Source organism: Mercurialis annua, linkage group LG2, assembly GCF_937616625.2.
Source record: "Mercurialis annua linkage group LG2, ddMerAnnu1.2, whole genome shotgun sequence".
NCBI lineage: Eukaryota > Viridiplantae > Streptophyta > Magnoliopsida > Malpighiales > Euphorbiaceae > Mercurialis > Mercurialis annua.
In genome coordinates, this window is record NC_065571.1 from 42,397,721 (window position 1) to 42,424,311 (window position 26,591).

Consider the following 26,591-nt stretch of genomic DNA (forward strand, 5'->3'; position numbering starts at 1 on the left):
AATTCAAATATTTAGTTACCATGGTTATGGTATGATCTATCGAGTGTTTATCCCATGCAACTAGGGGTGTAACTAGGAAGGGTCGACCAATCCTCCTCGCCTGATTTGTTTTTTTTTTTTAAAAGATAGATTTTTGGGGTGTTTTTTACTATAACCGTCCATACAATCGCAAATTTACACATTTGCACCATATTTACAGCTGTTTAATTTTTTTAATAGCAAAGGTAAAAATTCGACCTTTTTAGTAGGAGTTTTGGTTCCGCCACTGCATGCAACGTTTATGCCACATCATTTTTACAACAAATCAATGGGCATTTACGATAGAGAATTTTTAATTATTATTTATTTTGTTATCTTTAAATATTAGCACATGACCAACACTGTTTATTGAATAAATGACGTGGTACAACCGTTATTTTGTATAATTATCTTGATTTAAAAACCAAAATATCCCTAATTTACTACCATAAACGAAACAAAGTAAATATTGTGTATCAATATTATCAAAATACAAATTTAGTTTAGAAATTATATATTTATTTTGTCTCGATAGAGTTTGTCCATTTTTTTTAGATAATATAGTATTGGAAAAATTGATTTGACATTTATAAGATTTTAATTTTTAATATAGAATTGATAAAAATTATTTCCTTTGGAGTTCTAAAATGAAGTGATGGAGTACATAAAATGGACAAAACAAAACGATAAAAATCATATAAAAGGAAAAAAAAAAAATCCATTGAAGCCTTATCATATGCAAAATTTTGACAGGCACAGAATCAGCCACACAAGTACCCAATTTGAGCACCAAATTCAATATCTCATATTTTTTTCTCTATCCACAAAAACCTTTGAGAACACAGGTAAGACCCTTTACGCAAGTTTCATTCTTTTCCTCTCAATGTTTCAATTGTTCTGAGTTTCTGTAACTCAGATTGAACTGGGTTGTTTTTAATTCTCTTGTTTGCACATGAAACTGTAGTGGGTTCTTTTAGTTTTTCTTGTTTACTAATGAAATTGTAGAGGTGGGTTTTGTTTTGTGCAAGTGGAAGAGCTTGTCTTTCTTATAAATGGGTTCAATGGTAGTTCTTGTAGGAAATATGCCTTCTTTAGCTTCTTTGATTAGCTTAGGGAGTCTAAGTATGGCAGTAGGCACCTCTACTTCTTCAGAAACATCATCTTATTCGTCTTCGTATTCGCTTGTTCGACGAGTTTCTTTATCGAAAAGGGGCCATAGAAGCTCCAATACATGGCATTGTCTTTGTAAATATTCTGTCACTACCACCACTGATTTAACTACTGATCAAGGCAATGCTGTATCCCCTGATAATAATACTTCATTTAGGGCAAGTAGTAGTAATGGTGGTGATGTTGATGCCGGAATCTTGCTTAAGCCTGCTCCTAGGCCTGTGTTGAAATCTTCGGTGGGGTCTAAGGGCGATTCTGTTTTAGGAATGGGCTCCGGTGAGTTGGATACTAGAGATTCTGATGATGATGAGAAAGAGAGGAATAAGGTAATTGAGTCTCTTGGCGAGGTTTTGGAGAAGGCTGAAAAGCTTGGAACTTCTAAACCAAGTGGAGTAGATAGTCTTAGTAATAGTAGGAAAAGTAATGGAAATGTAGATAGAATCACACCATCTAATACGGGCATTAATTCAAGAATCTCTCAATCGGAGAATTCAGCTGCTGCACGCAAGACTAAAACTTTGAAGAGTGTATGGCGGAAAGGGGATTCTGTTGCCTCTGTGCAAAAAGTTGTGAAGGAAGCTCCTAAGACTAATAGAAAGTTTGAGAAAGAAGAACCTATAATAGGGGAAGGGACAAAAGTAGAATCTCAATCTAGTGCTCCTTTAAGACCTCCACAGCCACCACTAAGGCCTCAACCCAAGTTACAGGCAAGGCCATCTGTAGCTCCCCCTCCCCCTCCCTCGCCTATGGTGAAAAAACCAGTCATTTTGAAGGATATTGGAGCTGCTCCAAAATCACCATCTAGCGATGAACTTGATTCAAAAACTAGTGGAAGGCAGCCAATTTTAGTTGATAAATTTGCCCGCAAAAAATCAGCTGTAGATCCTTTAATTGCCCAGACAGTTTTAGCCCCTACAAAACCTGGAAAAGGCCCAGCCCTTGAAAAGTTCAAGGATCGAAAGAAAGGTGTTTCACCTGGAGCACCACGGAGACGTTTTGTTGATGATGGTGAGATTCCTGATGAGGAAACATCAGAACTGAATGTTTCCATTCCAGGTGCATCTATGGCAAGAAAAGGGAGGAAATGGAGTAAAGCTAGTCGAAAGGCTGCTAGACTCCAGGCTGCCAAAGAAGCAGCCCCTGTCAAGGTTGAAATTCTAGAGGTTGGAGAGGAAGGTATGTCACTAGAGGAGTTAGCCTACAACTTGACCATTGGTGAAGGTGAAATTCTTGGATACCTATACTCAAAGGGAATTAAACCTGATGGGGTGCAAACTCTGGATAAGGACATGGTAAAGATGGTATGTCAGGTATATGATGTGGAGGTCATAGATGCTGATCCTGTTAGATTAGATCAAATGGCAAAGAAAAAAGAAATTTTTGATGAAGATGATCTTGACAAGCTAGAAGACAGGCCTCCAGTTCTTACAATAATGGGTCATGTGGACCATGGAAAGGTAAAGCATTGATATCCTCTAGTTTTTCTAGGTCCCTTCCTTGAATAATTTGATCATTGAGAGAACAGTGATATTTTTGCAAAAAATTGACTAATACCTGTTTGCTGTTATTTGCATGGCAGACAACCCTACTCGATTACATTCGTAAAAGCAAGGTATGTGGAATCTTTATCATCTTAGACTTAATGCTATCTTTTGAACTGTTCTTCGCATAATGCCCATGGATTTGAGGTGTCACATAAGTTACACACTCAATTACTAACTTTTTCTACCCTATGGTGTGTGTAATTTATATTATCAAATACTAATATTTCTACTGTCATATGTGTGTATGTATAATTCCTGGAAAAATGTCTATCATCTAATATTGAGGAGATTGCTACTTGTTAATTGATTTTTGAAGTTATAAGTGGTAAGTTCTAGCATGAAGTACACATAATTTAACTGCAGCCTGACAGGTAGACATTTACAGGTGACTGCTTCAGAAGCTGGTGGAATTACTCAAGGAATCGGAGCATATAAAGTTCTCGTCCCTGTTGATGGGAAGTTGCAACCTTGTGTTTTCCTTGATACTCCTGGACATGAGGTAGGTTTGCCTATATTAGGTGTTCTTTGCAAAATGGATGATGTCCGGTGTGCAATTATGTCTTCCTACTTCTGAAATGTTTTTAGAAAGTCAACTATGACATTTATTTTTTGTCGTTCCTTGTGTCTAGATAGTAACTGTACTATTAATTTGTATAGGCATTTGGGGCTATGAGAGCTCGTGGGGCAAGGGTGACAGATATTGCTATTATTGTGGTGGCTGCTGATGACGGAATTCGTCCCCAGACAAATGAGGCTATAGCTCATGCCAAAGCAGCTGGAGTTCCGATTATTGTTGCTATAAATAAGGTAAGCCAACTGTAATGGCTTTTATATTTCTTTTCTGATCAAGCTTCCTGCATTTGAAAATGTGCATGGATTACTTTGTACTATCATCAGGTTGCTGATTCTGTTAAGACATGACTGCTTTTTTCATTCTACCAGATAGATAAAGACGGGGCTAATCCTGAAAGAGTCATGCAAGATCTTTCTGCAGTCGGTCTTATGCCTGAAGAATGGGGCGGTGACATCCCAATGGTTCAGGTGGGTTTTTTAACCAACTTTGTTCTTATTGCACATTTCTTTTATGCTTTATACTTGATCTGGTTAATACTGTTAATCTTATTTCATTGTAACAGATCAGTGCTCTCAAGGGAAATAACATAGATGATTTGCTAGAAACTGCTATGCTTGTTGCTGAGGTCAGTTAAATTGCATCGCATGTCAGTTAGTTCTTTTTTCTTCCAATATGCAGCAATGCATTTCTAGTCTGCTAGATGGTTGTTGTGAGATTTGTATTGATAGGAATTTTAAGTGGAACATAGTTTTACTTTCTCTCCTGGTTCATAGAAATGCAAAAGGTACATTTAATGTGATCTTTTCATGGTACAACTTCTGACCAGATGCGTGATTGTTTCAGTTACAAGAGTTGAAGGCTAATCCCCATAGAAATGCAAAGGGTATAGTTATTGAGGCAGGTCTTGATAAATCCAAAGGTCCAGTAGCTACATTTATTGTGCAGAAGGGCACAATAAGAAGAGGGGATGTTGTGCTTTGTGGAGAAGCCTTTGGAAAGGTTGGTAACTTGGAGTCTTAAAACTCTTTTTACTTTCTATAACATAAGATCTACTGCTTAATATGATTGTAAATGCTTCATTTTTGGAAGTAAAGTTACTCAGTGAAGGTATGCTTATTTTCAGGTTCGTGCTTTATTTGACGATGGTGGGAAACGAGTTGATGAAGCTGGACCATCTATTCCTGTGCAGGTTTAATTTCCTTCTTTCTTTTTCGTAAATAAGTTTAATATGTCCTGCTGACTTATTTTTGCATCGTTGTTAAATGATAGCTTTCTTTGTAGAGAACCTCATCATTGCGATACATTATGTATAGTAAATTAAAACATTCCAGTGCTTATCACTCTAAACTGAGAGAATAAAAAATCCAGTGATGTCAATTCTTTCAAAGACAGTCCCTCTAATTGTGAAGAGCCTAATACCATCAAGATTGTAGAAGGATTGCATACTTGCATTAATGTACTGTATGTTCTGTTGATATTGTGATATTAACAAGACCAGTGATCTTTTACTACTTCTGATATTTTGTCCTTTATACTTGGCAATCAATAGTATCAGTAAAACCTTTCAGTAAATTTGCCATCTTTTTATTGAGATTCCATCCACCCGTTCCTTGTATAGTTAAATTCTTATGAAAATTCATTTGTAATTTTCAATTAAATCTCACTGTGAAAGTGGTTGTGTATTTAGTACCACACAAAAGTAAATTATGGGAGACGTCCAAGATATAGGGCCATTAGTTAAAGTTGTTTCCAAGCTGCTCAATTAATTAGCACATTATTAGAGGCTCCTGTTATCATCCCTTGCTAATATCTTTTTTTTTGTCTATAGGTTATTGGTTTGAATAATGTACCAGTTGCTGGCGATGAATTTGAGGTTGTTGATTCTCTTGATATTGCACGAGAAAAGGCAGAAGCACACGCTGTGTTATTGCGAGATGAACGTATAACAGCGAAAGCCGGAGATGGAAAGGTTACTCTTTCTTCCTTAGCATCGGCTGTTTCATCAGGAAGGCTCTCTGGATTAGCCTTGCACCAGCTGAATATTATATTGAAAGTTGATGTTCAGGTATGATATTTATACGCATTACTATTACAAATCCAAACAAAACGTCCGTGCGACGCTTTCTTAATCGTCTGGTTGTGAGTTAGATTTAATCAAGACACATAGATGCCTTAGCTATTATGCATATGCTATCTTTAGCACATGCTATGAACACAAACAATCACAGACAATCAAAATGATAAATATTCAGGCTCACTTTTATATTCTTTGTTTTTTCTTCTTTTTGGGTTTTTTTTAGGCACATGGGTAATGATTAAAAAGATGGTTAAAAATATAAATGGAGCATTTGGGGCAAAATTTTCATGCTTGAAAATGACCACAAAAGTCTTAAATTTGACAGCTCTCTTTAATACAGAATGATATCTTTCAACAACATTGAGGCATTTATTGCTTCATAGAGAAGAGTTTTGCTGCACCGACTTCTTAGAAAAAAAGCATTAGATTGATCACTGGTAACTGTATGTTCATTATCTGCTGGGAATTAAATCTCCTTTCATTGTGACTAGGGATCTATTGAAGCTCTCAGACAAGCCTTACAGGTGCTCCCTCAAGAAAATGTCACCTTGAAGTTTCTGTTACAAGCAACAGGGGATGTAAACTCCAGTGATGTTGATCTTGCCATTGCCAGTGGAGCTATTATTTTAGGGTTTAATGTCAAAGCACTCGGTTCTGTCAAGAGCTATGCAGAAAATAAAGGTGTTGAGATTCGGCTCTACAGAGTTATCTATGATCTAATTGATGATGTACGGAAAGCAATGGAAGGACTTCTCGAGCCTGTTGAGGTTAATTCAAAAAACATTCTCCTTACTTCCTTTTTTTTTAATGGGCAGCTACTGCCGATGTTAGGGGTAGACTATAGAAAAAATTTGTCCTATCAGATGGAATTCAATGCACAGGGATAATTACTATCAGCCCCTGACATTTAATTAAAATTACTGTTTCTTCTGCAATTTAAAGCATTATTGTTTCCTTATGACATAGGTAGTAGAAAACTGAAACTCTGTATGCAATTGAAATGTCAAGTAAAATGTAAGAATAGGAAACCGTGATTTTTTAAAATGCAGGATCAAAATAGTAATTTTGACCTAAAATCTAGAGTGATGTAACTCCATGACACAGCTAATTCTGCAAACTGGGGATTTTAATGTCATTTTACTGGTTATTTGTGGAGAAAAAATGAAGTGATATATCAGAACCAAGTTCCCGACCAGTCTAGTTAGGTGATGACTCGAAGATTTTTGACTGTGTTTAATATAGTGAGCAGTATAGTTTAAGAGATAAAGCATAAACAAGACCAGGAAACAGCAGGTATTAGAATAGGATATCAATCTTAATTGATATATTACTACATTAAAACAAAAATCCAATATTAAGAACTAAATCAAGTGTAGATAAAAACTCTAAACTTCTCAATAGAGGTTTGCTAATCTAAGTTGGGGAAATTTATGATCGATTAGCTTGGAAGTAAAACTATTTACTGAAAAAGAAAATTCTTAATGATAATAACAAATTCTAAACATCTGTGCTACTCTACAACGATGGTTAAGATTGAAAACGAGTCGAGTCAACTTGTGAGTTACTAAGGAATGACTAAAAAATATTCGAAATCGACTCGATGTCGATCTCGAGTTTGAGTTATTCAAGGCAATTGTCGAGTTGACTTCGAGTATCAAAACACTGTGTTCGACAGGCTCACGAGTTTGTTTTAGTTTTAATTAATGTACCATTTTTATCTTCATAATTTTACATATTACAATAATATCCTTATCTTTATACTAATTTATTTTATATAGATAATCTAGCTGAGACAGGTCTGAGGTCGATTTTCTATTGTTTTACTGAGTTCGAGCTTGAGCATTTGAATAAAATTCAGCGAATTCAAGTCAACTTTTTGAATTTTAGATTCACATTGAGTTCGAGTTTGATAGTGTCTCGACTTGACTTGATTTGATTAAACCTCTATCGACAGTGATTATAATATTTTTTCTAATTTGAGACAACATTAAAAAGAAATTAAAAGTTAAATGGCAGCACCTGTGGATACTTACATTTGAATTTTGCATGTCTCTTTGTAGGAACAAGAAACAATTGGCTCAGCAGACGTTCGGGCTGTATTTAGCAGTGGAAGTGGTCGTATTGCTGGATGCATGGTAACAGATGGGAAAGTAGTGAAAGGTTGTGGCATTAAGGTTGTTCGAAATCGAAAGGTAGTCCATGTTGGTGTTCTTGATTCCTTGAGACGAGTGAAGGAGATTGTGAAAGAGGTATTTCTTTCCCAATAGCAAGATTTCATTATTTGCAAGCTATGCAGTTTATTTTGGGTCTGTGTCATGTCCATATGGAACTCCGATATGCATTCAAATTAATTGGTTCAGTTTTTGCGCACCCCTACATTTGGTTTTAGGCCTCAGGTCATATTGTAGGGCTAGATTGCGATCAATTATGCAGGCATATGTGAAAGGACTTGCCTGTTTAGTTGCTTACAACGAAGACTTTACATAGAAGTTATAGAGCTAACATCAAAGAATATACTGTTTTCTTGTGTGTGTGCCTAATGAAGGGCTATGAATACCATATGCACGAACCTTCTATTTATTCAATTAAATTCAAGAGATAAAATGCACATTTTTTTAACTGATGTCCTGGATTATTCAGCAATTCCACAGTATGCAATGGAATTCTGAACACAATTGCTTTCTCATATAGGGGTAATTGTGATAATATAACTTGAATCATGATAAGAAAATGTAAAAATAGTTCGCCCGTGGTTGGGCATTCACCTACTCCGGTAATTGTTTGGTACTTAGGATAGGTACTTGCTATTACTTGGTCACATTGCTGGAAAAAAAGTAGGAGATATCCAACATGCACTCTGCTGCATATAATTGGTAATGAAGAATTTTGCATTTTGCTTTGTACTGCTGATTGGTGTCCTCTTATGTAATTTAAAATGCTACCGCTAGATGCTGTAAGATCCTCTTCAATTAGGGGTATGCAAAAAACTGGATCAAACTGAGTAATCAAACCCAACTGATAAATTCAGTTTGGCCTGACATTATAAAAAATTTCGATTTTTCAGTTCCATTTGGTTCTAAAAGTAAAAAAATTTCAATTTAGTTTCCGAAAAATTCAAAACCAAACTGCAGTTTGGTTTAACATTTGTTAAATCCTTATAAATTTAGTTCAGTCCGGTTTTGAAAAACGTAGTTCTGTTTGGTTCTGTCCAAACCAATACACACCATCTTCAACAGCAGCATGATGGTAAATATATGTTTTTCGAGTGTCGGTTGCTTTTGATCATATGTCTATTGCAGAACACAAGATAGTGATGCTTATTGTACATTTCTCTGGCTTATCGTGTTCTCATGTCTGTTTATCTCATATTCTTGGAGAAGTATATCGAAATAAACAGAAAGAGATGTATCATATGTGCTTTATGTATTCTAATATATGGTAGTGAACTTTCTTAGAGTATAGCCATTGCTTTGTATTCACCATTGATAAACATTGAATTGGAATGCAGGTAAATGCCGGGCTAGAGTGTGGTATCGGGGCGGAAGATTACGACGATTGGCAGGAAGGAGATGTTATCGAGGCCTTCAACTCAGTTGAGAAGAAGCGAACTCTTGAAGAGGCGTCAGCTTCAATGACAGCTGCCATAGAAGAAGCAGGATTACATAGATCTTGAGGTTTCAGAATTGGGAAATTCACATTTCCGGATTGAATCAAAGCATTATATTTCAAATGGTCAATAGCAGAATTGTTTAGGTGCTCGGACATTGTTCAGCGTGAAGAATCCATAAATGGGCCGCCGTTGCCGTGCAAGTTACTTCAAGTTGCCTAGCACCCGGGAAATCCGAGCTTGTAATAATTTTGCCCGATTTGTTGTATGGCTATTCACTTTTGTAAATAATGCTTATATTTATATCAATTACATCTTAGCTTTTATGTAAAGAAGGAATCAAGAGAGTTCCTTGCTGTGGAAATACATTGTAATGTCATTCATACAAGACAAGAAAATTTATGTGATGATGCTCTTAACTCGGTGCATCTTCTCTTAGGTACTTAGGCAGCAGATGTTAGCAATCATTTTCTAGCGTCTGAATCAAAGAAAGTTGTAATCCGAAATTAACTTTAGGGACAAATTGCTTATAAAACATCAGCATAAATTTATTGAAAAATTGCGATCCTAAATTTTAATTTGAGTCAACGTGTGTTTTGATGTATATATATTTGTGTCAATTCAAAGTTTTCCCTAATTATTTTCGATATAAATAGTTTATCTGTTTTACAAATTTACCACTCATGCTCGCATAGCTTTTTTTTTTCATTAACTTTTTTAAGTTTTTTAATTTTCGTAACGCAAAAATTTTATTACTCAACAATGGCTGACAAATCCTCAATAATACATGGCCGAATGTAATAACCACTGAAACTTATTGTGTTAACAAACAAGGAATATAATTTATAATTCTGAGATCTAACAAACAAAAGCTACTATCATCAAAACACTTGCTATAGATAGCTTAACAGTTATCGCCATGCTTGAATCTCTTTCGATTCGATCTTACTAGACGAGCAATCTTTGAACAGTGTTAGTCTGTCAATTGCTAGAGCTTCGCCTTGCGCACGGTCTTGCAGCTGCCTTGAAGGGGAGGTTTCCGGAACATCTTTTGTAGAAGGTGTTGCTCTTGCATCTCTGTTATTTAGTGTTCATCTATTCTCATGCATAGCCATGCAACCATAAACAATGTGACTAACTTGCTAAGCTTTCCCTTCAAAGAGCAAAGTCATTAGTGAACACAAGAAGAGTATGTATGAATTTTTATCCGCTCCAATTTAAACAAATAGTTACAACTAAAATTAAGAATTGAGAAATAGACTAGAATTCACGATTGTAAAAAATTTAAATCATAAAAAAATCGAAAAGGTATAATATTTTCAATGACTAAGCCTAAATCAAATAGACAGAGTCGATAAAAATGAATCCTATTACAAAATTTATTAAAACAATTTGCCATTGAATAAATGAAAGTAACAATAATCTATTCAAGACTTAAGTGCCAATTTATCCAATCAACTTGCAAGCTATGTCCAGGTAGCATATATTTTAATTATGTTGTCAATTTAATACGTGAATTTATATTTTATTAATCAGTATGCCCTGCTTTTACACATGGATCATCACATGCTTTCATTCCCATACTTAATAGGAAATATGCCCTCTCAATTTGTAAGTGATAGTGAATTAGAACATATTTTAATTTTATGGTAAATTAACATATATTTTATTTTTTTACTTTAAGAAATAAAGAATTGTTAAAATTAGCATAATATTTTCAAAAATAATTTAATTCAATTATTTATCAAATAATTTTGAATGATAATAAATTATTTTAAGATTAGCTGTATAATTAAAAAATAATTTATGTATAAATAATATCTTAAAATTTTCAATTTTATGTATAATTAATCCATCATCAAAGAAAAAACGTACACTACCTTATCATACATTTCTAAATTATTTAGTAAATAAAAATATACTGAATTAGTTATTATAATTAAATTAAAATAAATACTTTTAAAATTATTTTGCAGAGATTTTAAAATTGATGTGTGGTGGCTACATGTTGCCACTCTTGACACTGATGACTAGACACCACCACTAATTAAAATTTTTTGATTTGTAAATTATTAATTATTTTTAATTATCAATATGTTATTTTTCATATTATATAAATTTTTTTATAAATAAATAAGAATTAGTCATTCATTTTTCTTACATTCTAAAAATTATTATAATTAATTATTATACTTTTTTATTTTTATTTAATTTAGGCTAGTTTATGCTAAAAATAAATTTATGGACTAAAATTGAACTTTAATGAAGCCTCTAAAAATAATAACATGATCTAATAATAAAAATTGACAAGTTAAAAAGGTGAATTGATAAAAAAAAAGTTAATTTTGGTGCTAATTGACCAGAACGTATAAGTGTAAGGGATAAATTGGTACTTAACGGAGTCTACCTATCCATAATTAGGGATGAACGTCACCCGCTGGGTGATACAAAAATTGGATAAATTGATAAAAATTAAAATAAGTTGGCATGTTAAATTGATGAGAGAGTTAAAAATCGGTTTAAGTAGTAAATTGTCCCTCAACTTGTAAACAATGAGTTATTAACATATAAATTAATTTTAGTGAATAAATTAGTCATGAATTTGGTTGATTATAGGCAATTAGTCCTATTTTAAAAAATTAGTTTAACATTTGATGGGACAAATTGCTTATTTAGAGACAAATAACTTACAAATTCAGGAGACAAATTATTAAAATGGGACTAATTATCCATAATTTCATAATTAATTTATCCATAAATTTAATTTATGTGTTAATTGTTTATTGTTTACAAGTTGAGGGGGCAAATTGCTATTTAAGTCGTTAAAATTCGATGATTTGCAATATAATTTGATGAAAGAATCTATTCGGGTGCACCCTGCCCCAACAAGATAATCCACGGGCTATTCCCACTATACAAAATTCAAATTTCGAAACAGATTAAAACGGTCACCCCCTTCTTTGGAATCAATCATAACGCACACAAACATTTAAATCTTCAGCTTCCACTTTCCATTTTTGCTTTAACCATAATCACTTCCCTTTCATCTCTTCTCTTTCCCCACACTTCAACTTCCATCACTATTTTCATACTCATCACCAATGGCAGATCCAGATTCTTACGCTAACTCTGATGATCACGGTAACTTCGCTTAACTAATTCCTTTTTAATTTAATTCCCCATCTCTTAGTTTTTTTAATTCTTGATTGTGTGTATTTGTAGATGTTTCTTGGCAAATTAGCAGTACCCAAATGCTAACTGACCCAGTTGCAAACAATGCTATTGATGGTATAACATTTTCAGTTTTTTTATTTTGTTTTACAAGAATCTGATATTTTTATGTATTTATTCAGGTCGATCAATGTTAGGGTTTTCTCTAACATCTCCTGATCTTGTTATTTGTGCTGGTTCACCTGAGATGATGCCTATGAATGACTGTGGCGATTCGCCCGAATTCCTCACTAAAACCAAATCCAACAACTATTTTGAGCTCTCTTTAGAGAATGGTGTAGTGGGTACTGATGATAATGCCAAATCGGTGAAGTTTTCGCCAATTTGTCAAACGTTTAGCAAAGAATTATCTCCTGAATCTTCCTTGGAGCTTGTTCCACAGAAGGAAGATGATAATTTTATGAAACATCTTTTACCGGGCTTAAGTATCAATGTAGGATCGACTTGCGAAGGTGTTCGTGCAAATGGTGTTGAGTTTTTGGAGGATACTTATTTGGCTGGAGGTGAAACTGTGAAGACTAATGCTACAATTGGAGATGGAGATCAAAATGGCGTTTCGCTGTATCAAACAGCTCGTATTGGTAACTTATCCTACTGCATTCGGGCTTTGGAGCCAGGGAATTATGTTGTTACCTTGTATTTTGCTGAAATTGTGTTCGTTGATGGCCCTTCCGGAATGAGAGTCTTTGATGTCTTTTTACAAGAGAAGAAGGTGACATTTGTGAAACTAAGAACTTAAATTACGACTGTGTAGAACTGAATTGATTTGCTTAACCTTGTTTGTTATGTTGATTGATACCTTTTGTAGGTTGTTTCTTGCCTAGACATATTTGCTCAGGTGGGTGCAAATATGCCTCTAGTTATTTCTGAACTTAAGACTTGTATTGATGGAGAGGATCAGGGCTTAACCATCAGGTTTGAAGGAGTAACTGGAAGCCCAATTTTATGTGGCATTTCTATTACCAAAGATTTTTCTGTTGGTAAGTTCAAATGTTTATTTTTCTTTCAATTTCATGTCCCATTTTGTGGTTTATTTTACAAAGAAATAATTGTTAATCCTCCTCCTGAAGTTTTGGTCTAAATTAATATTTTCTCCTGCATTTTAGAAATTTAATGCTCCCCACTGAAATCCTGCTTGTAAGGGGATTTCAGTTGAATGGAATTAAAATATTAGAGGAAAATAGTAGTTTTTTTAAAGCTTTTTCAAAATTTAACCGTCAGATGCTGAAGAAAAGGAAAAAATGGCGAAACCAATGGGAAAATCTGAAGTGGCTGAATGCAGCCCACCAAAAGTACTACCTCTTGATCCTTGTCTTCTTTTTAACTTAAGTTTTTGATACCAAAAGAAAAAAATCTGATCCACTATATATCTTTTTCCTCATCAAACAACATGGTGTAATAGCAACTTAATGGAGATCAAGAGATAGATGGAGATTATCAGAAGCTAGTAAGACAAGTTGAGATTCAGGAACGGGAGCTTTTGGAGATGAGGAGAGCATTGGAGGAGCTTAAGGGGGAAAACCAACTTAAAAGTAAGGAATGCCAGGATGCTTGTAATTCCTTACAACAACTCCAGAATGAGCTTATGCGCAAATCTATGCATGTTGGGTCCTTGGGTAAGGAAAGTTCAATCTATTGCTGCAGTAACTAGTTCAGATACTTATCTAAATAATAGTACCTTACTTTTCGTTGTAGCATTTGCCGTTGAAGGACAAGTTAAAGAGAAGAGCAAGTGGTTCTCATCTTTGAGGGACATCATCAGAAAATTGAAGGTATTCCATTGCACGAAAACTTACGAGTCCTGCATTTCGTTTCCACTTATAACCTATTCTTGTAAAAAATGTTGTTTCGTGTTTCTTTTTCGGCATTTTTTGTTTCAGTCATTTCCATTTCCATGCTACATAGCAAATAGCTGGAGATGAAATTCATGTGCAAATTTAATAGTGCTCTAAACATTTTGTTTTGCAGATTATGAAGATGGAGCACATGAAGCTATCAGAGGAGGCACAAGCATATAAGAAATGCCTCACAGACATGGAGGAAATGAGGTTCACTATTCAGTCTACAAGTAGGGCAACATGACCAATTTACTTTAATTCTTTGCGCAAACAGTTAAGAGCTTGTCCTTATTTGCTCATGGTTTGATAGTGAAGCAGCAAGTAGATTTGCACGAGGATCTGAAGATGAAATTCATTGAAGGGGCCAAGGAAAGAAAGGAGCTGTACAATAAGGTTTTAGAGTTGAAAGGTAGCTATTTGTTTTCTGTGATGTCTAGGATAAGGAAGATTAGGTAACTATAGAAGATTCACTGACAATGATTACTTGCAGGAAACATAAAGGTGTTTTGCAGATGTAGGCCTTTAAATGCTGAAGAAGTTGCTTCTGGAGATTCTATGGCTATTGAATTTGAATCTGCAAAAGATGGTGAGCTCACCGTAATATCAAATGGAATTCCCAGAAAAACTTATAAGTTTGATGCTGCTTTTAGTCCTCAAGCAGACCAAGGTAATCAGAACTTTGTAAAAGAGAAGGTTTTTTTTTTCATTACTACTCTCTATTCTGTCAATACTCTCATTATTATTAGTATTTGGAAAATTACTACCAACTCTCTGAATTTAGATCAAAAGTACTGTTTTTCCTGTATTTAAAAAATACACTGGTTTTCCCTTTGTAAGGTTTCAGTTTCATTAAATTAAAATATCAGGAGAAACAATATCTTTTAAAATGTTAGGGGAATCAGTAACTTTTAGAATGTTAGGGGAATCAGTAACTTTTTGACCTAACATCAAGGGTTTGATAGTAATTATCGCTTAATATTTTAATTAACCTGCTTATTTTTGTTTGTTTATTTAGCTGATGTTTTTGAAGACACTGCACCATTTGCAACCTCAGTTTTGGATGGGTACAATGTATGCATATTTGCTTATGGACAAACCGGAACTGGGAAAACTTTTACCATGGAGGGCACAGAGGAAACTCGTGGAGTAAACTTTAGGACTCTTGAGGAGATATTTCGGATAATCAATGACCGTAGTAAGCTTTTTCGGTATGATATCTCTGTGAGTGTTCTAGAAGTTTATAATGAGCAAATTCGAGATTTGCTGGGCTCTGGCTCTCAGTCAGGAGTAGCTGCAAAGAGGTAAGCTTAATTCTCATTTTGTTTTTTCTTATGCTTTTCAGAATATTTTTCCTTGTTCATGTAAAACATATGATTAATTCATAATATTGTCTCTAATCAAGAAAAGGAAGTAAATATTTCGTACTGTTTCTTGCTTGGACTATTAACTTCAAATTCAACGCCTTTGAGAAGTGGCATCTGTATGAGTTTTATATGGAAGCTATAGCTTATTCAGATAAACATGCACTACAAATTTTGAAGACTTCGCTGAGTATGAGTGTTCAGTTTCTTCTTTTATTTCTCTTTTTGATATTTTTAAAGCATTTGCATACATAAGGGAACATAAGCGGAGGCTTCTTTGCAATTACTTAGTTTTAGAATTGATATTTCGCGTTCCTAAAGTTTGAACTAGTTGCTAGTAGGGGTGTGCAAAAATCGTACCAAACCGAATAATTAAACCAAACCGAGAAGTTTGTTTCCAATCGGTTTAACATTATTAAAAACTTTAGTTTCCAATTAAGTTTTATTTGGAAAGTAAAAATTTTCTCTACTCCTTACCCTGAAAATGCAGGGATGCCATGCATCTTTCGGTTAACTTTTGGTTCAAATTGAACCAAAAATAACAAACAAACCATTCGGTTCAATTCTGTTCAAAATATATTAAATTCTTATAAATTTAGTTCAGTCGATTGTGAAAAAAATTTAAATTTCAGTTCAGTTGCACACCCCCAGTTGCTAGAGTGTGTTTATTTTGTGATAGTATCTATTGTTATGAAAAGCTGTTCAACTCTCTGAAAGTTGACAAGCTCAAACATCATTTTGCTATACTGTAGGCTTGAAATAAGGCAGGTGGGTGAAGGGTTCCATCACGTCCTAGGGTTGGTTGAAGCACAAGTAAACAGCCTACGCGAGGCCTGGGAAGTTCTACAAACTGGAAGTAATGCAAGGGCGGTTGGCTCAACCAATGCCAATGAGCACAGCAGCCGATCCCATTGGTATGCAAATTCCAGTTTGAGCTGCAAAGTATATCAAAATTACTGCTTTTAATTTCATATAACAGAAACTCAGGGTTTCAGTCTTCCAATATATAAAAATGAGGAGGGAAATAATAATTTTTCAAAATGCAGGGAGAGAACTTTAACTTTAACCTAACCTAACCTCGGGGTCATAGTAAGCTAAATGTGCTTCTTTGTTGATACAGCATACACTGTGTGATGGTGAAAGGAGAAAATCTATTGAGTGGAGAATGTACAAAGAGCAAGTTATGGCTGGTTGATCTAGCAGGAAGTGAGCGAGTGGCAAAGACGGAAGTGCAAGGAGATAGACTTAAGGAAACGCAAAATATAAACCGATCTTTATCTGCACTTGGTGATGTCATATCTGCTCTTGCAACGAAAAGCTCCCACGTCCCATTCAGGTTCTAACATTGCTGATTGCTCAATGTTTTATTTTAATTAATGTGTTAGTATGTCAACAACTCATCACTCATCAGTATCTGTGGTTTGAAATTTTCTAATCTGTAGGAATTCCAAGCTCACCCACCTGCTTCAGGATTCCCTTGGTACATTTCTGTTCTCATTTACAATTAAAAGTATATGTTAGGAGGAGATTCGAAGTCTGAATGAATAAAATTGTATTTGTTAGGAGGAGATTCGAAGACGCTCATGTTTGTCCAGATAAGTCCGAATGAGAATGATCTGGGAGAGACTTTATGCTCACTGAACTTTGCAAGCAGGGTTAGAGGAATTGAGTTGGGTCCTGCAAAAAGGCAATTGGATAACACTGAACTCTTGAGATACAAACAGATGGTAAGTACTAGATGCTTTATTGTTGTTAGCTTCTAGATATTGTATGAGATAAAAAAACCAATGTTGATTTTTTCATTTGTAAGGCTGAAAAATCAAAGACAGACTTGAAGAGCAAAGACATGCAGATCAAGAAGATGGAAGATACAATTCAAAGCTTGGACTTGAAGATAAAAGAAAAAGACTTTAGGAATAGGAATATGCAAGAAAAGGTACCAATTGCTTCTTCAGCTTAAAAGTGATAAATAATTCTTGGGATAATTCATTAGATTTACTCTAAAATCAAGTCAAGATTATTATATTTCCTCTAAATTTTAAAATTTTGTTCTTCTCACTTATTTGTTTAGTTCCATTTAGCTGAAGCCCCTGATTAATAATTTTTAGTCTAAAGGGTTGATAATAATGATCCCATAATTCTACATACTTGCAAATGCACATATCGGAAGTGTTAATCTTTTTTGGGTTGTTTTTGCAGTTGAAGGAGCTGGAGTCGCAACTACTCATTGAAAGGAAGCTAGCACGTCAGCATGTGGACTCAAAGATAGCTGAGCAACAACAAATGAAACAACAGCAAGATGAGCAAAGTAGGGCTCCACTAAGACCACCCCTTTCAAACCGACTATTAGGAACTGAAAATACAACCACCAAAGAGCAACCACTTGCAGAGAACAACAGCTATAAACCTACATTTGGCCTTCTTCCCGCGTATGCCCCGGTTAAATATATTGATCCCACCGAGAAAGAGAACAACCCCGGGATGCCTGAACAAGCACGACTTCTTCCGAAGAGGACTGGCAGAGCCTCAATCTGCACAATGGCACAACGGGTACCAGTAGCTCCAGCACCAAGGCGCACATCGATGATTCCACTTCGGACTGCACCTCTCCAAATTCCATTAGTACCATTTCGGTTACATCATGTTGATTTAAAGGACGATAGAGAAGAGTCAGAGATTAATTCTTTGCCGGAGCAAAACCATTGCAGCAGTCCTAAAGGTGTAAACTACGGCACGAAAAAGTTAAGCAGCATACTGAGACGAAGCATTCATAAGAAAATGCAGCTGAAATCACCAATGCAGCAACACCTGCGAAAAGGAGGTATAAATGTCGGGATGGAGAAGGTAAGAGTCTCGATCGGAAGTCGAGGGAGGATGGCGAGTAGGGTATTGCTTGGAAATGGCAGAAGAACAGGAACAAAAGCTACACCGCAGACAAAGATACAAAGGGAAAAAGAGAGAGGATGGAATATTGGAAGAACTGCAAATGTGAAAAGTGTTTAGCAACTTGCAATCCTACAGGTCTTCGGATGATGAATTTGTTTGTGTACAGTCTTGAAACAATTGAATCTCCACTGCTAACTACTCCTATTTGACCTGTGTTTATTGTCTAAAACATAGATTTGAGTTGCTATAGATTTTTTTTTTCCATTAACTTTGTAACTATGACTATAGTTTTGATTTTATCATGTATCAAAAATTCTAAAATCTATGATGTCATACCATTGCTCACACCTCTTGTATGATGTAGTTTATATCCAGAGTTTATGCATAGTGCTATATAAGATGACATCAAGTTAATTAAGATGGTAGAGAGAAATGTCCTCCGATGTCTTCAGACCATGAATCCTAAAACATTTAGTGACCTATAGTCCTGTACAAAGATATCATAACGAGATCAAATAATATAAGCACTCAGCAGCGTTAGAATGTGGATTTAAATTTTTTCACAAACGCTTTCTTTTTCTTCCAAATGATTGAAAAATAAAATAAAAGATGTTGTCTGTTTGTTTAAGCAACCAACAAACCAGCACAACTAGTTTAATATACTGTATAGAGAATTAATTATTTGTATTATATTTTTGTTTTTGGTTTTCCAAAATAATGTTGAATAGTTTGTAAGAACTATTCATGCTAAATTATTCTACTTCTTTATTAGTATCCAAAATAAAGAATGTTTGTTTTTTTCTTTCAAAAGTTCTACTTGAAGCCTCATTTCGGCGATGTCTCCGATAAAAGATCTCAACGGCCTAAAGTGTATACCCAAATTGTGATGCCGATGAATGACAATAACAATGTCAGGTACACATCCCATGTTGTCAAATAGAGGCAAACCAAAAACCCCATCCAAAGCAAAAAAATTGCTGACCTGAATGAACAGAAGATTTCGGTTAAGAGTAAGAAAACGATTTGATCCAACACTTATTATTTTCCTATGGATTAAATAAGACCGTCTATAGTTTCTGATTCAGAATTATAAACTTTTTTTGTATTATTACAGTATCCAACACATAGATAAGTAACAATATCTAAAAAAATTGGATTTAGCGATATGATATTTGATTTAAAAAATACTTAAAATAATAGTCTTTTAACCTCAAAAATTTGAAAATAAATCATTAGTTAACCTATATATATAATCGAACGACGGGCCAAAAAAAAAATTCCACCCCCTGAATGAAATTTCTAACTCCGCCACAACCCTGTCTCAAATGTACCCACGTTAGAACGCTTATCATTTTCATCTTCCCCATTAATAATCCATATGGTGGACTTCAAATGATTGTGAAATTGTTATCATTTTTTTAGAAATGTTGATAGATTTCCATTCCCAAAACTCCTTTTCGACATGATAATTTCTGTAAAACAAATCAAACTACATTAAAGAAAATATAATCGTTTACAAATTAAATGATGAAAAAAATATATAAAATACAAAAGTCATACATGTAAAAAGATATCAAAAGTTCGTTGGAAATTCAAGAAAAAGAGAATAAATTATTTTGTAACATGAATGATATCTACAAATTAAAAAATTGTGAGTGACTACAACCTAACAAATTGCTATATGAATGAGCAATTAAAAATAGATTAACATTGCATTTGACACTAGTAAATCAGAACCAAAAAAAGCTGTGAACAGCATCAATAATTCAAAGTTTTAAAAAGATATATGGTGTATGAATCTTAAATCCACTGATCATCTTAATTTACATTTTTATGATTTATGGATGTTGGATAGAGTTTTACTAAATGATTGTAAATTTCTAATAAATAAACTTAAATATATATCCTATCATCAGCGGTGGCGAGCTGCGGCAGCCGCCCCACTCGTTCGATCGAAAATTTAGCGTTTGATGATATCTTAAATCAAAATGTTTTACTTTAAGTGAGGGTCTATGACACTTTAATTATTTTTCTCCTCTTAATGAGTTTGTTTCTCTCTTTCAAAAGTTCTATTTGAAGTCTCACTTCGGCGATATCTCCAATAAAAGATTTCAACGGCCTGAAGTGTATATCCAAATTGTGGTGCCGATGAATGGCAATAATCATGCCAACTGCACATCTCATGTTGTGAAATAAAGGCGAATCAAAAGCCCCATCCAAAGCTAAAAAGTTGTTGACTGAATGAATAGAAGATTTCGGTTAAAAGTAGGAAAAAGATTTGATCCAACACTTCTTATTGTCCTATAGATTAAAACAGGACCGTCTGTAGTTTTCGATTCAGAATTATTATCTCTTTCCGTATTAGTATAATATCCAACACATAAATAAGAAACAACATCTAAAAAACTGGATTTAGCGACATGATACTTGATTTAAAAATACTCAAAATAATAGACTTTTAACCTCAAAAATTTGAAAATAAATCATTATTTGACCTATATATAATCGAAAAATGGGTCAAAACAATTCCGCCCCATTAATAAAATTTCTAGTTCTGCATTGCCCTGTCCCAAATGTACTCTCGTTAGAACGCTTATCATTTTCATCTTTGCCATCAATAATCCAAATGGTGGACTTTAAATGATTATGAAATTGTTATTCTTCTTTTAAAAATGTTGATAGATTTCCATTTTCAGAACTCATTTCCGACATGGCAATTGTTATAAAAAAATTAAATTGCATTTCAGAAAATAGTCGTATACAAATTAAATGATGAAAATAAAAGAAATAACATTAAATGTAAAAGTCATACTTGTGAAAAAGTACCAAAATTTGTTAGAAATTTAAGAAAAATAAATAAATTATTGTTATGACATAAATGACTATAACCTAATAAATGGCTGAATACATAGTTTGACCCCTGAACTTGTACCCTTTTACCCATCTAACCCCTGAACTTAACGTCTCACCTATCGAACCCCTGAACTTGTTAAATAACCCGATTTGACCCCCGAACTTGATAAATACGTAAACATTGAACCCCTCCGTACACAATTTCTTCTAGAATGTTTCAAGTGACAGGTGGACACGAAGGGTTCAATATTTACAAATTTATCAAGTTCAGGGGTCAAATCGGATTATTTAACAAGTTCAGAGGTTCGATAGGTGAGACGTTAAGTTTAGAGGTTAGATGGGTAAAAGGGTACAAGTTCAGGGGTCAAACTATGTATTAAGCCCCTAATAAATTGATGTATGTTTGAGCAATTAAAAATAGTATTACATAGCATGTAACACCGGTTAACAAGAACACAAAAAAACTGTGAGCAGCATTAATAGTACGAAGTTTTGGAAAAATATATGGTGTATGAATCTTAAATCTACTAGTAATCTTATATTTTATTTTTATGATTTATAGATGTTGGATAGAGTCTATTAACTGACTGTAAATTTCTAACAACTAAATTTAGATATATATCATATTATCAGTGGTTAGAGAAGGTGGGGCGAGTTGCGGCGGCACCCCACTCGTTCAACTGAAAAATTTAGTCATACCTGCCTCGGAGTTTTGCTCAGTCCTTGCCTACCATGTGAAAAAATCTAATAAAATTGATTATTCGTTAAGTCATATATAAAAATATACATTTAAAGTTCTAATATTTGGTCTTTTTGACTAATTATGTAGCATTAGCTATGTCTGATAAAATAAATTTGATTGGTCAAAATAAACATCACGTGTCATTTCATTTTATTTAAAAAGCTGCATATCTATCTCTTCAAATTTTAGAACGAATTATATTTGTTACTAAATTACTTAGAGGCATCTTCTAACAACTAGAATTCGAAAATCTCAAAACTAATCAATTTCAAATATAAAAAATAAAATCTAAATACTTCAAATACAAATTATATAAGGCTTAATACATAATTTGACCCCTGAACTTGTATCCTTTTACCTATCTAACCCCTAAATTTAACGTCTCACCTATCGAACCTCTGAAGTTGTTAAATAATCCGATTTAACCCCTGAACTTGATAAATATGTAAGTATTGAACCCTTCGTGTTCACCTGTCACTTGAAACGTTCTAGAAGAAATTGTGTACGGAGGGGTTAAATGTTTACGTATTTATCAAGTTCGGGGGTTAAATCGGGTTATTTAACAAGTTCAGGGGTTCGATAGGTGAGACGTTAAGTTTGGAGGTTAGATGGGTAAAAGGGTACAAGTTCAGGGGTCAAACTATGTATTCAACCAATTATATAATCACTTATCCTTAAGATATACACATGTGTGTTATTGATTTATGCTACTTTTAATTCAGTGCATAATCTTTTTCATTCTAGGTCCGATCTTTAAAAGAATTTTTTCTATTTTTTCTATTCAAATCTGAAATCTCATGTCTTATTAAAGATTACCTAATATAAATTATAATTTAATTTACAAGATCCAACATTTTAACAATGAATAAAAATGAATATTCAAATTAGCAACAAACAATTACCTTCATAGACACTTGCCGCGACCGTTCTACTTTCTGGATCTGCCGGTGATGGAGGGAGACACATTCATAGACACTTGACGAATGGTAGCAAGCGGTGTGTGTAGCTATTTGCAGCGATGTTTTGGGAAACGGAAGATTAAAATGAAAAAGGGCAAAAATAGTCCCTTATGTTTTATTAAAAATTAATAATAATATTTAGACTTTCAAAATTATTCAAAAATAGTTATATGTTAGTTTATGAATGAGATAAATATTAAATATTATTTTGGACTCTTTATTATTTTTAAATTTACACACGCTGATATGTCACTCTCTCATGGTAGCGTACAAATGTAAATTTTTTAAATTATTTTGGTGCCGATGTAATAAAAAGGTCTAAAGCATATATTTATAAATTTTATGAGGTTGTTTTGGACACTTTTATGGTTTACCCCTTAAAACTTATGCATTAATAATAACATTTAATTTTAAATTTTATCAGAAGCCATATTTTTATATTAAAATAATGCCTTTTTAAATAAATACCAAAAAAAGATAAAATATTCTGAAGAATACTAGCTCAATTTTAAAATTCAAAATTATTGATTAACCATTTGTTAACCAACTGTGTACTAAAAACAAGGTCATCGGTGTACCAGTAGTACACCATTGGTTAACTAGCAATAAAAATAAAATTCAACAACTGTTTACTAACGATTTTATTAATGATATATTCAAAATAAATTTTATTACAAGTTATCTAACGGTTTACCCAATGTTAACCATTGGTTATCCAATACCCTAAAAAATATAACAATTCTCACAAGTATTTCTCCAAACACCTAGAGTACAGTAGGATGTGCAACACAAAAAAACGAACCACCAGTACATCACCACCATCGTTCACAAAAGAAAAACAAAAAATGGATTAAACAACACCCAAAATATTGATTCAATTTTAGATCTGAAAAAGACTTGATTGAAACGATGGTGTGTGAGGGCTTGTGTGCGACGACAACGGGCTTAGGACGGCGGCATCTAGCGTAAATGGCATCGGCAGCGGTTTACCCAATGTTAATCATTAGGTACCCAACACCCATCTCATTTGCTCTCATTCATACTCATCATTCCTTCTCTTAATTGCCTCTTCGCTGCCAACGCTGCCACTAAATTGAAAAGCTGACCGTGAAAAATAATCTCAGTTATCACTTCCTCTCTTTTTTGCGGTGGCAGTGAAAATTATGGAGGTGGCCGAGGAGGATATGGCGGTGGTCGTGGAGGACATGGAGGGGGTTGTGGAGGATATGTCGGTGGCCGCTGAGCAAGTTGGAGTAGAAAAGATAGATTTGGACGGCTGGAGATGAAAAGGAAAAAAATTAGAATGAGATGGTGAAAAAATTAGGTTTGGCTGAGAACAAAAGAAGGTGATGAGATAAAAATATTTGTCTAAAATAAAAAGTTTAAAAATGAAATAAAAAAGGACAAATTGTAATTATCAAAAATGAAAGATAGCACCATAATATACTAATTAAGTTCACATATTGTAGTATTTTGTCTAACTAGTTTCGCATTACGTGCTACGCACGTGACTCGTAATGTGACTCTTCAATTTAAATATTAAATAATTTCATCATAATTATACCAATATATTTTATTTAAAATTAATATTAAATCAGTTAGAAATTTTATTATAAATAATTATAATACTTCAATTTGTTGATAATTAATTTTAATTTAATTATTATATTTTTTATATTATTAATATTAAATTAGTTAGAGTTTTTATTCAATTGTAAAATATCTTTATGAGTTTGATTAAAACTGTTAATTATACTAATATTTTAAATAGTAGTAATTGTATGTTATATAATTGAATTCATTATAATTAAACTGAAATATATAAAAATTATTATCAATGTTAAATTAAATTAGTTAGAGTTTTTATTGCAATAAAAAATATCTTATGAAAGCATATACTATTTTAACCATATACCAATAAATAATAAAAAACACTAAAATAATTATTTATTTATTATTATAGATATCTATACTATATATAAAAGCACGGATGGAGGGGGGGACAGGCAAATTTACTGAATAATCCTTTTCAAGTTACTACTAAATAAAGGTTTTATAGTCATTAACTAATTAGTTATTTAATTAATCACTATTGTAATTAAAGTCCTAATTGGAATAGGTTGTTAAATTATCTCCAATTTAATTTTTAGTAGCTATTTTTTACATACTAAAAATTAAATTGGAGATAATTTAGCTACCTATTCTATTTAGGACTTTAATTACAATAGTGATTAAATAAATAACTAATTAGTTAGTGACTATAAAACCTTTATTTAGTAGTAAACTGAAAAGGATTATTCAGTAAATTTGCCTGTCCCCCCCCCCCCCCCCTCCGTGCTTTTATATATAGTATAGATTAACTCTTAAAATAACCATAGTCTTCCTTTTAAAGATGGCTTAATGGCGCAAAAAATCATAAAATTTAGCGTGTTTTGCAAATTTAACATAAACTTTCAATTTTGGCAAATTAATACACAAACTTTTAATTTTTTACAATTTTAGCACCGATCAATTTTCCTTCAAAAAAATAGAGAAAAATGTCGACATGGACGCTGGAATAGTGGTTATTCCGGTGTACACATCAGCATTTTTTTCACGAAAAATTGATCGGTGCTAAAATTGCCAAAAATCAAAAGTTTGTGTATTAATTTGCCAAAATTGAAAGTTTATGTTAAATTTGCAAAACACGCTAAAGTTTGTGATTTTTTTACGCAATTAAGCCTTTAAAGATCTAAGGAAAAAAACTTGGCATCCGAAAATCTTTTATTTGATCTTATTTTCTTAGCTACCATTAATGTGAAAGAAACCAATATTTATGTTTTTATAATTGATGATTGTCGATTTCTATTTAATTATATAACTTTTTACAATATGTAATAAAAATATAAATTATTTTACATTTTTGAAAGTTCATCCTGATCAAAAGGATTGCAAGAATAGATCTAGAAATTTTGATAATAAAAATGAAAATTTATAGTTAGATGTATAGTCTAATTTGTATATATTATAAGTATTTTAAATAAATATTGTTGTTTTATTTTATTTTATTATTCTTGATGGAAATTTGTGTTTTTTTCTTTAGAAAGTTTGTTTGTTTTCCTTTAAAGTGAATTTATACTTCTCACCAGAATTGTATTTACGACTTTGTATAGTCAATGAATGAAATATTCTTTGCTGATTTGCTAATGTCAATTAGCAAATTCAAAACTTACTCCATTTTTCTCAAATCCATTTTTTTTTTGACAATCGAATAATCTTCCATTAATAATAAAGAGCAGTTACAGGTGTAAGAATTCAGAAAGGGTACAACCGTTTCTAATGACCTGACATGGAACAAGATATAAACCTTGATTCGCAGATCGCCTTACAAAACAAAATCAAAATTACATAACCGCTCTAACACAATAAGATCCAATCCTTTTCTGTTTAACAGAAGACTCACAAACTCTTCATAAAAAACAACAAATCTTTCATATAGAAAGAACAACAAAACTTTCAAAAAAGAAAGACAATCACTGTAAAATAGCAATAAAAAAAACTAATATAACCTATAACGATTTCATCTTCAATCTTGAAAGGGCTTGATCCATCTCTGATTTTTTATTTGTATATCTATTGAAATTGATGCGCCTCGTCGATAGATTTACCAACCAAAATAAAAAAGATGAAAAGGAGTCAGTCATTTATTTAATTCTAAAGCAATAAAAAAGAAATGGCTACCGCCAACGGCA

The 26,591-nt window shown here is 33.2% G+C and overlaps 2 protein-coding genes across 2 annotated transcripts; both read left to right on the top strand.

The window, feature by feature from the left end:
* Window positions 1-755: 755 nt before the first annotated feature.
* LOC126666753 (translation initiation factor IF-2, chloroplastic) lies at window positions 756-9,409 on the top strand. The gene is made up of 12 exons (XM_050359613.2): window positions 756-2,645; window positions 2,768-2,800; window positions 3,118-3,231; window positions 3,390-3,539; window positions 3,675-3,773; window positions 3,869-3,931; window positions 4,150-4,305; window positions 4,430-4,495; window positions 5,135-5,371; window positions 5,875-6,150; window positions 7,444-7,632; window positions 8,892-9,409. Exons 1-12 carry the CDS (start codon window positions 1,071-1,073, stop codon window positions 9,054-9,056), a joined length of 3,123 nt encoding a protein of 1,040 aa, XP_050215570.1. The 5' UTR covers window positions 756-1,070; the 3' UTR covers window positions 9,057-9,409.
* Window positions 9,410-11,868: 2,459 nt separating this feature from the next.
* Window positions 11,869-18,651, top strand: LOC126669491 (kinesin-like protein KIN-14Q). The gene is made up of 17 exons (XM_050362972.2): window positions 11,869-12,131; window positions 12,213-12,278; window positions 12,344-12,933; window positions 13,030-13,201; window positions 13,443-13,513; window positions 13,624-13,837; window positions 13,917-13,993; window positions 14,190-14,289; window positions 14,370-14,468; window positions 14,550-14,726; window positions 15,075-15,360; window positions 16,173-16,334; window positions 16,541-16,756; window positions 16,863-16,900; window positions 16,984-17,147; window positions 17,231-17,356; window positions 17,620-18,651. The coding sequence occupies exons 1-17, from the start codon at window positions 12,092-12,094 to the stop codon at window positions 18,421-18,423; spliced, it is 3,402 nt and encodes a 1,133-aa protein (XP_050218929.1). The 5' UTR covers window positions 11,869-12,091; the 3' UTR covers window positions 18,424-18,651.
* The last annotated feature ends 7,940 nt before the right edge of the window (window positions 18,652-26,591 follow it).